Source organism: Ictalurus punctatus, chromosome 9 (genome assembly GCF_001660625.3).
Source record: "Ictalurus punctatus breed USDA103 chromosome 9, Coco_2.0, whole genome shotgun sequence".
Taxonomy (NCBI): Eukaryota; Metazoa; Chordata; class Actinopteri; order Siluriformes; family Ictaluridae; genus Ictalurus; species Ictalurus punctatus.
In genome coordinates this window covers 4,191,556-4,202,641 of record NC_030424.2, presented here as the reverse complement: position 1 = coordinate 4,202,641, position 11,086 = coordinate 4,191,556, and the positions used below count along the sequence as shown (strand labels likewise).

The following is an 11,086-nucleotide window of genomic DNA, read 5'->3' as shown; positions in this document are numbered from 1 at the left end:
ATAGAGGATAGAAGATAGGGGATAGAGGATAGAAGATAGAAGCTAGAGGATAGAGGATAGAAGATAGAAGATAGAGGATAGAGGATAGAAGATAGGGGATAGAGGATAGAAGATAGAAGATAGAGGATAGAAGATAGAGGATAGAGGATAGAAGATAGAGGATAGAGGATAGAAGATAGAGGATAGAGGATAGAAGATAGAGGATCGGAGATAGATGATAGAGGATAGAGGATATAGGATACAAGATAGAGGATAGAAGATAGAGGATCTAAGATAGAGGATGGAGTATAGACAATAGAAGATAGAGGATAGAGGATCGGAGATAGAGGATAGAAGATAGAGGATAGAGTATAGACAATAGAAGATAGAGGATAGAAGATAGAGGATAGAAGATAGAGGATAGAAGATAGAGGATAGAGGATAGAGGATAGAAGATAGAGGATAGAGGATAGAAGATAGAGGATAGAGGATAGAAGATAGAGGATAGAAGATAGAGGATAGAGTATAGACGATAGAAGATAGAGGATAGAAGATAGAGGATAGAGGATAGAAGATAGAGGATAGAGTATAGACGATAGAGGACAGAAGATAGAGGATAGAGTATAGACGATAGAGGACAGAAGATAGAGGACAGAAGATAGAGGATAGCGGATATAGAAGAATATAGAGGATAGATCTCAGCTAACTCAATCTGGCTAAACTAATCCAGCTCTCAGGTGAGTTTAAAGAACTGAGATAGTCTGATTGGAATGATTAGGAATAGTATATATATTTGACACCATTTAATCTTGGAATTGTTACGTGACATATGAAGAACCGATCCAGAATCCTACTGACCGGACGAACTGAAACATCTGTACAAGCGAATTCAAGTTCAGATGAAACAGGAGGTAAAACATCATTCACCTCACTTTGCACTTTGTCTTTTCTGTACTCGCTGTGTTCGGAGACGTTCGGAGTTGAGCGAGCGGTTAAATAAACGTGTTATGAGCGAGTGTTTTGGCGTGTTCCTCTCTCTCACGGCTCTTTGCAGGACCTCGCTGTTTTGGAGAACTGAACGTGTTGGAAATGTGGAAGCGTCTGGAACGAGGCACTGCTGCGTTTCTCATGTTGTTAACGCCAGAATATATTGAGTCCCACTTTGATCATGTGAAAGAAACGCACACATACACACACACACACACACACACAGGGAATGAGTTAGCAATAATAACACCGGCCTGAACTTCCCTGTGTGTGAGTCGTAGGTGCCAATATTAATGCATCTGTACGGAATATGGACTTCAGTAATTCATTACGATTGTCATGTTAGCAGGTCATGCTGAGGTGTCCAAAAAGTCCCCCCCCCCCTCCGATCCACCCCCCACACACACACAGTATTTTCCTGGTTATTAGCATCACTCACTAAGCTAACACACTCAGCCACAGTGCAGCAATAAAAACCAAGAGCCAAGAGGAATCGCAGAACAATAGTCGATGATAAGTCGTCCCCGCCACACCCAGACAGCAGCATGAGCAATGCACTGTGGGAAATTACAGGTCAGTGACTGCAGTCTGGTCTGTAGCACGTCCTTGGGTTAAAAATACTAGCATAGGAAGTGCTAATCTGTGCTAATCGCTGCCAAGGAGATCGGGAGGTGTTTCCTGTGTGAGATTCATCCATCACACAGAGATTCTGAAAACATCATCTCAGATTGATCTGTTTCTTCACCGTGAGAAACTACACAAAAACAGCACAGGACCAAAGTACAGTAGAATGTCAACTCTACATACTCCACAAAGGCGCCGAACTACAGTACCCCTCAGCCACTGCATGTCACATGACCACTCACATGTCCCATTGTTCATGCTCACCTGTTTCCTGTTTCATGTTAATAATTCTTCTGTATGTCGTGTCTGTGTGTCGCGCTGACGCCGTAGTTTACCCCATAGTGTACCTATCTTTTAATTATTCTCAGGAATTTTCCTGTTTTATCTAATTATTTATTTTTTTCCTAATTATTTATTATTGATTTATTACTTTTTAATCCGTGCACTCAGTCTTTTATGAATATTTTGAAGGAATTTTTTGTCACTGAGCTGTTTCTTTTCTATAAAAGTTTGTATATAATCTATAAAAATATCTTTGCTATAAAAGATGATTTTAGTTATTATTATTATTATTAATAATAATAATAATAATAATAATAATAATAATAATAGGAACTCAGTAAGCAGGAGGAATAATGTCAGGCTTAAATTAGGGCCTGAAAAACAGAGGTACTCGTAATTACCAAGCCGTGTGTGTGTGTGTGTGTGTGTGTGTGTTGAGCAGGTCTAATTACCACAGAGCATGATCAGAACCCTCAGGTTGAGAAATAATGTTCCTGCAACGTTGTATAAACAGTAATATTGGTCACAGGAAAACGTGTTGCTAACTGAACTTCCAGCGAAATGTTGCAGCAGCGTTGCAGGAACGTTTCTAAGTGTTACGTGAAATGTTCTGAGGACATCCTGAAAACAAACAGTGAGAAAATATTCTGCTGACCTAATATTCTGATGTCCTAAACTCCTGAACATTTCCCGAACATTACAGTTACGTTTCGAGAAACCTTTGAGAACGTTTATGCACAAACTCGATGAATGTTACTACAACGCTGCTGTAAATGTATTTTTTATAATAACTTTATAATAACACTGCTCTTACAGTATCACAGTGCAGGAGCATTATTTTCACAACGGTATGGCTTTCGAACCTGCCAAACACATTCTGATAACATTCAGCTGGAAAATCTCAACCTAATGACATACAGGTGTGTAGTGTGGTGTGTGGTGTGGTGTGTGTGTGTGTGTGTGTGTGTGTGTGTGTGAATATTCAGAGTGCATAATGTTAATGTTTGGTTTTTTATCAACAGGAGACAAAAAAAGAAACACACACAGTGTTTATCTTACATAAGATCAGAAAATCAGAACAGTGCAAGTTTCTTCAATTTTATCAACAGAACAGCTTGAGTTGTATCTAATCTGTTAAACGTCGCCTTTATGTCGCTTTTCGTCGTCATGGAAACGCAGAGCATTTTGGGAAATATGAAAAAAGCATCTACCAGACAATGGAGTTTCCGTCTGCCAAAAATCTTTCTGCTGCTGCTTTCTGCTGCCAGGCCTTCACTACTTTCCTGGGGTTGAAATTTAACCCCCTCACACACACACACACACACACACACACACACACACACACACACACACACACACACACACACACCTTTTCCATCCCCCCGGTTCTACAGTGAGCTCAGCGTTTTGGACACTGCTCTGTTTTTCTCCTTCTGAACCCCTTGACCCTGTCTGTGTCTGCGCTCCCTACACCCTACACCCTACACAGGTGCCCTACATATGTACACTCCATAGTGTCTGAAAGGGTGCTTCTTGCTTATCACAGGGTGTGTTAAAGTCTGTACACCCTACGCAGTGCACTATATATCCAACACGCAGCCTTGTGAAGCTCTCTCAATAAGCTTCCATCAATAAGATTCATCTCTCTGCTCCTTAGAGAACTGATGTTTCCTCATCCACACATGAGCTCAGACCCTTTGTAGTGCACTTCAGGAGTAGGGCACAAGGTGTGTTAGGTCGAGAGTTCACCGATAAATTACTGAGTTTTGAGCTAAACCCTTAACCCTGTTGTGCTCCAGGGCGGTCGTCTCATATCCAACCCTGACCTTTGACCCTGACCTTTGACCTATGCTTCCTAGCTGGAATAGATGAAGAAGCTCATTTATTTTGATTTAATCATCCTGTACACATTTAAAACCATCTTTTTCTGAATTTGAAAGCTCACTGTACTGGACTTTAACATGCTGAAATGGTCCAATTTTATTTCCCGTCATTTCTTTGTTAAATCGTTTCGTTTTGTAGACGTTAAAAGAAAAGCCTTTTATTTTTAATTTCTTCAAATGCAACACTAGTGTTATAAAACCTATACATCATGATACATTTCGTGCATATGATGGGATATTTTTCTCATTTTATCTCGTTGTTTTCAAGAGAGTTCCGTGTTTTCTGTAACAGAACATAGCGAAAGTGTGAGAACTTTCCCCTGAATTAAATAAGAGTTACACAAACTCCTTGGTGCATTTTAACACTTTAATACAGCTGTGAATGTGTGTGTGCGTGTGTGTGTGTGTGTGTGTGTGTGTGTGTGTGTGTGTGTGTCAGTACTTTTAATAAAAAACCCTGAGGACTGAAATCCAGCTGTGGATTTAGAGAGCTCTCTCTGACTTAGTGATCTTGTGCACTTCTGTAGTGAGTTAGTGTAGTTCTCTCCTCCGGCCTCACGCTGGAACAGAAGGACGTGTTGATAAACAGATCATCAGAAAGTCCATTTTCAGACGTTTCCATCAAACCCCGCGGCTCAGAAGGCCTTTATAAAAACGAGTGTTAGGGTTAGGGTTAGGGCTGCAGTCAGTCGTTAAGTGAAGCTTCTGTGCTCTCTCAGTGAATGTATTGCAGCCTTATTCAGGAATGTGTAGTATAAACCATCTCCAGACTGAGAGAGAGAGAGAGAGAGAGAGAGAGAGAGAGAGAGAGAGAGAGAGAGAGAGAGAGAGAGAGAGAGAGCGCTTACTACAAACCAGAGCTGAGTGCTGAGATCAGGGACTCTGATACCAAACAGAAATGGATAGGACTTGACATTTGGCAGAGGGACAGAGAGAAACTGTACATCTGTACAAATCCACAGTGACCACAGCACAGAAAATAAAACCCCTAGTTCCCTTCTGCTGATGTTTTTCTCAGGTGCTGGCAGAGCTTCAGTAATTATTTTAAAAGTCTTTCAGAATGAAAGACTAGTATGAGTCGGAGCAAATGCAAAAGTAATCTGTGGTTTTCCAACCTATTTTTAACTTATTTATTTATTTACGTACTTATCTCTCTTTCTCTCTGGGTGAGGGGAGTGTATGTTGTTCTGTTGGAACAGGCAGCTGGGTGGGTTTTGAATGGTTTTTTTTTGTTTGTTTGTTTGTTTGTTTTTTGTTGTAAAATTATCAAAATAATGATGCAATGGGCTATGCATTGCTGCATTGCTAGTTCTGTGTATATGTCATCAATGAAAACACTTTAAAATCCACAGTACTTAGTTCACTGTCTTTATGATACGTTCATATGTTGTGAGAGCTGCTGTGTGTGATTTATATTTCTAGTACTTACAAATAAAGTCTGTACTTCAGTTAGTGTAATTTGAGTCGTGTAGATGTAATTCATTTATACGTTATAAATGTATTGTGATGTAATATGTGAATATTCGTGGATATTGTTGATTGTGTTTGGAGTCACTAATATGCCTAGAAATTGCTGCCATCTAACGGCCACTTTAACAGCTGAACGTGGTAAACATTTTGCAGCATTTACGACGATACAAGTTGCTTTACGACAGTGCCGGATTTCACATTTCAAATAAACATGGCTACTGCGCAGGTTGAGAGCGATGGCGCTGCGGGTGGAACTGAGCAAAACGATGGAAAAGGCGATGAAAATCCAGAGACAAGCAGCGGGAAACCTTCAGGAAATAACGCGGAACAGAAGCCAGTGTGCCTTATAGTGCTCGGCATGGCTGGTTCGGGAAAAACTACTTTCGTTCAGGTAAACACCTCGATGTTTTTTCTCCACCTACATTCATACGTATTCCGCTTGCTTAGCTCTGATTGGTTATTAGTTCATAATCAGGCATGCGCAATCCACTGAAGTGCTGTGGGTTGCCTAGGAACGCTGCTCGTGAGGCAGAACCGCTGCTACTAGCCAATCGGAGTTCAGTGGGGGAGGGGTTTTGTAGGAATACTGGCGGGGGGAAAATGCGCGTGAGATATCTGTCACAGACCAACGCGCTGCTTTAGCATGTTAGCAAAACTGTATACGTGTTTTCCACTCAGTTTAATTGACATTTTAGATAATAAATTCTAAGTGACTTTACTTTGTTAATCTTAAAATTATGGGGTTTTTTTTCCTTCAGCGACTCACAGCTTATCTGCACTCTAAGAAGAGTCCGCCGTATGTTATTAACCTGGATCCTGCGGTTCATGAAGTTCCGTTTCCGGCCAACATCGGTAACTTCCGCCGTTTAATAATAATAATGTGTAAATTATTAACTACATTCACTAACAACATCTGCTGTATTAAACTATATTAAAGCGTTTCATCTCCTTAATGATTCTTATACTGTACAGTGCTGTGTGGAGTTACACTAGAGTTATAATAGAGTTACAATAACTGAGACAGACACACACACACACACACACACACACACAGATATGCTTCAATATGGAAATATAAACCGGCTTTAATACAGACAGAGGGACAGATATATACTGAGAGAGAGAGAGAGAGAGACAGACAGACAGACAGTCTGAAATAATTCTACATTAATTCTATTATTATTAATAAACAATATAAATAATGAAAGAATGAATAATGTTCTGTATTTGATCTTATAGATATTAAGTCATGTGAGAGTAAATACATGAAGTTGTGGTGTTCTTGAACCTGGATATACTGTGTGTGTGTGTTTCATTTACAGATATCAGAGACACGGTGAACTATAAGGAAGTGATGAAACAGTATCCTTTACACCTCGAGTCTGATCTGCGTCTGATCTCGTGTCTTTCCACACAAATGATGATTAACGATAATGTATAAACACAGAACCTCTGCATTTGAGCGTCTTTAACTCTATCACAGATACGGTTTGGGCCCAAACGGAGGAATCGTCACGTCTCTCAACCTGTTTGCCACAAGGTTTGATCAGGTTGGTGTTTTATTTACATGTTATTACACATGTTATTACACACATTATTACGTTACTTATTCACGTGTTCTTTATTCTGATTTATGATGAAGTGAACAGTTTTAACCTTCATGTATTTCGGTGACAAAAAGTAATGACAGTAACACAGTAGAAGAAGTGTGTGTGTGTGTTCACTAGTTATTTACTTGTATACTAGTGTGTGAGATCATTTTTCCTCTCTCTGTTCATCAGGTGATGAAGTTCATTGAGAAAAAGCAGCAGAATCATCAGTGAGTGTTCATCATACACACACACACTGTAGTGTTCAGTGGTGTTGGTCAGTGTTAACTGTGGGTTCTACCTGTACAGGTATGTTCTGATTGACACTCCGGGACAGATCGAGGTGTTCACCTGGTCTGCATCAGGAACCATCATAACTGAGGCTCTGGTGTGTAACAGACTTAATTTTATACTTTCTAATCTATGTGTGTGGTGGGAGAGGTGCTGTAAGGGGTTCTAGAGAAACAGTAAAGGTTCTAGAACTGTACCTGAGAGGAGTTTCTTCAGCGAGGTTTCTAGGAGCTTTAACCACACAGAGAACCCTAACAGTGTAGCTGGGCGAATAACGGCTCACACACAACCTCCTGATAATTAACACCATGTGTAACTGTGTGGCCGACTTACTGGATGTGTTACTGTGTGTGTGTGTGTGTGTGTGTGTGTGTGTGATGCAGGCCTCGTCTTTCCCATGTGTAGTGATGTATGTGATGGACACGTCCCGCAGTGTGAACCCCGTCACCTTCATGTCCAACATGCTGTACGCCTGCAGGTCAGAACACCACACACACACACATACACAAACACACACGATTTATATCACACAGCAGCAGTTGTGTTATTATCAGTTGACTCGGAGTGTGTTGTTTGTAACCCTGTTGTGTTTTGCGTTCAGCATTCTGTACAAAACCAAACTTCCCTTCATCGTGGTCATGAACAAGGTAAGAACATCCAGTGAATCCACACACACACACACACACACACACACACACACACACACACACACACACATACACAGTGCAGTAATGATGTGAACACTCATTCTGATGCGTTAGTGGGTGTACATGTACACAGGCTGAAGAAGCAGAAGTTTGTAGAAGTGAACCAGTGAAGTGTGAGGCGCAGTACAGTTTATGATGATGAAAAAATATCGATATCGTGATATAAATTATGTCACGCTACACTTTCCTGAGATATCACAGCTGTCATCGTTGTGTAATAACACAATTATAAACTCTGAAGTGACCCGGCTGATTTGATCGGTCAGTTTTGTACTGGAATGATGATAATTATAGATTTTTTTTCTTCTTCTCATTTTCAGGGTGATTTATTTTTGTAGAACGCAAATAAAAAATGATTAAACTCCATTTTTAAAGTATGTTTTTGTCAGTAAACCTGTGCATCATTGAAATGTCTTGAGATATGGTGATGTGTGGTGCAGGTACAGAGTTATTGTTTGTGTGTTTTAATCAGACTTGTTGACTCTAACTGCTGTTCTCTCCAGTGTAGGGCACTAGGGGGCGCTGATGAATTACAGGAAAACTTTCTGTGTGGAAATACACTGAGTGTTGTATCAGTAAAGCACCGTTTAACGACTGTTTGATTTCTGATGGTCTAAAATGATATCAACGTGTAGGATTAATCATTATAGAGGTTTAAAATCCTCCTCAGTGATCTTGGGAGATAAAAGACCCAACATTGATTGATTATTGTTTCAACATGTTGCAGAGACACAACATGAATATTTATGTTTGTGTGTGTTTGTGTGTGTGTGTGAACCCCTCGTGCAGACAGATATAATTGATCACCGCTTTGCTGTGGAGTGGATGCAGGACTTTGAGGTGTTTCAGGACGCGCTGAACCAGGAGACTTCGTATGTCAGTAACCTCACACGCTCTATGAGTCTGGTTCTGGACGAGTTCTACACAAACTTGCGTGTAAGATGCACACACACACACACAGGAGTTACAGTATGTTTATAAAAACCTGGGCATACACTGATTTACTGATGTGTTGATGCTGGACAGTTTTTGTGTTCATTTTACCTTTGCCTTTAACGGTTCTATATAAAACCCTGCAACAAGAACTTTTCCAAGTAGACCCCCTTTTTTTGCACCCTAAATAGTTCTTGGTTTGTTTTTATGGGAAAACCTGTAATGTTCCTATGTCGAACCCTAAGACAAAGCGTGTTCCTATCAATAGGGCTTCCAAGTGGAGCTGTTTTGTAAGCTGAGAGCCTTTAATTATCCAGTTAACCCTTAAAGAACCCTTGAAGAATGTGTTTTTTTTGTTGTTTTTTTATCTAAAGGAATAAGAAGGAACGGTTCTGTATGTAGCACCTTAACGAGTTTGTTAGTTTGTCCCTCTGGGGGAACCCTTAAAGGTTCTATGTAGAACAGTGCAACAAAGTGTTTTCCTATAAGAAGTTGAACCGCTTTTGAACGCTAAGAGCCCTTAATTATTCACTGAACTCTTAAAGAACCCTCGAAGAACCCTTTGTTGTAAGAGCGTGTGTGTGTGTGCGTGTGTTAACTGGGTAAGTCTGCGCTGCAAACTCCAAATTATTGTTCATTATTTTCTTCTTAATATCTAAGAAGAAAATAATATCGTGTCAGGAGTTTAAAGGTTCAGTTCTTGGTCACTGTTAGAAAACGGGGTTGTGCAAGGGTTCTTTAAACGAAGACATTTTGTTCAGTAATGAAGAAAAAGTGTGGAAATTTCAAAGTGTACGTTCAGATTCACAGTTTGAGTCCAGTTCTTTTAGATGTTTTGTGTGTGTGTGTGTGTGTGTGTGTAGGTCGTTGGTGTGTCAGCTGTAACAGGTACCGGACTGGATGAACTCTTTGTTCAGGTCACAGACGCTGCTAAGGAATACGAGACGTGAGTTTCTCATCAACACAAATGAATTCTGCAGGTCACGTGCACTAATCTATTAAACATGACAACAAATCTAAAATAAACGTCCGGTCACTTTTCCGATGTAGTGGATGAGCTCAGGTGCGTTCAGTGTGATTAGATTCGTGTGGAGTTTGTACAGAGCCGTAAAATCGAACTATTAATGAGTGTGTTGTGTTTGTCGGTGTTCTTCAGAGAGTATCGTCCCGAATACGAGCGTCTGCACCGAGAGCTGGTGAGTAGGAGCCTGGGAGCCTGGGAGTGGGCGTGAGGCCTGAATGCTGAATGCTGAATTTATCATTACAGCTCTGAGTAACCATGAATAACGATCGCGCCCTTCTGTACAAAAAGGGCTGCTTTTTTATTTCTTTTGATCTGTGAGACGGTTAAAATGTTCAACAGGCTGAAGCTCAGTGTAAAAAACAGCAGGAACAGCTGGAACGCCTCCGGAAAGACATGGGAGAGGTTTCCATGGAAACAGGTGTGCAACCAGGTGAGTTGTTTTAGGAAACACACACAATTTTAAATGAAACATAATTATTTATAGTGCAGATTTTCTTTATTACGCTCGAATCGAAGTATTTATTTATGTAGTCAAATCAGGACCACACACACACTTTGTCATAGTGTTGACATGTCTTGTTAAACGATTGACCTGCAGACGTGCCTGACCTCAGCGGCCCCAGTGACCTCATCTTCACCCGTGGGAATCCGGACGAGGACGAGGAGGACATGGACAGCGACACGGATGACATCGATCACCATGGTAACCGGCGTTACAGTACAGTAGTACAGCGTTCATTAGCTTTATTCGGGGCAGTGCTTTGTGGACCAATCAGAATGCAGCATTGTTCCATCAGTGTAGATCATGTTCCTTTGGTTCTCTGTGGTTCCACATGTTCTCTGCTGATAACAGACACGGGGTTGTGGCGGGTGTAACGTCGCAGGAACCTCAAAATACATCTGTCTGTCTGTTCATCTGTCTGTCTCTCAGTCCGTCAGTAAGCAATAATGATGATTGTGTGTGTGTGTGTGTGTGTGTGTGTGCGTGTGTGTGAGTTAACACCGTTTTCTCTCTCTCCACAGCTACAGAGGAGAGTAAAGAGGCCAAGTCATTTGGAAATTTCCTGAAGGAAAGGAAGGAAGTGGTGCAGGTGCGAAACAGGAAGTCGCAGTGACACCAGGAGGAAGTGCGGGTCACCGGTCCACTCTTTCGCCCTGACCTAGACCTTTGAACTGTTTACCACTTTATATTTATCGCATTTACTTTCTCTGGTGTTCTGTGCTGGTCGGTTCTGTGTTAGAACCCGGAGTCGGATCTTAAAGCTCTGAGACATTCACAGTGCGGAGGAATAAATATTAAATATTTTTATATACATA

The 11,086-nt window shown here is 40.9% G+C and overlaps 1 protein-coding gene across 1 annotated transcript; it reads left to right on the top strand.

Annotated features, from left to right (window-relative positions):
* The first annotated feature begins 5,407 nt into the window (after positions 1–5,407).
* On the top strand, positions 5,408–11,086 carry gpn1 (GPN-loop GTPase 1). Its single transcript, XM_017475811.3, has 14 exons — positions 5,408–5,616; positions 5,984–6,077; positions 6,548–6,587; positions 6,709–6,775; positions 7,007–7,044; positions 7,124–7,202; positions 7,489–7,583; positions 7,707–7,752; positions 8,602–8,748; positions 9,609–9,691; positions 9,902–9,941; positions 10,109–10,199; positions 10,368–10,472; positions 10,793–11,086. The coding sequence occupies exons 1-14, from the start codon at positions 5,437–5,439 to the stop codon at positions 10,882–10,884; spliced, it is 1,197 nt and encodes a 398-aa protein (XP_017331300.1). The 5' UTR covers positions 5,408–5,436; the 3' UTR covers positions 10,885–11,086.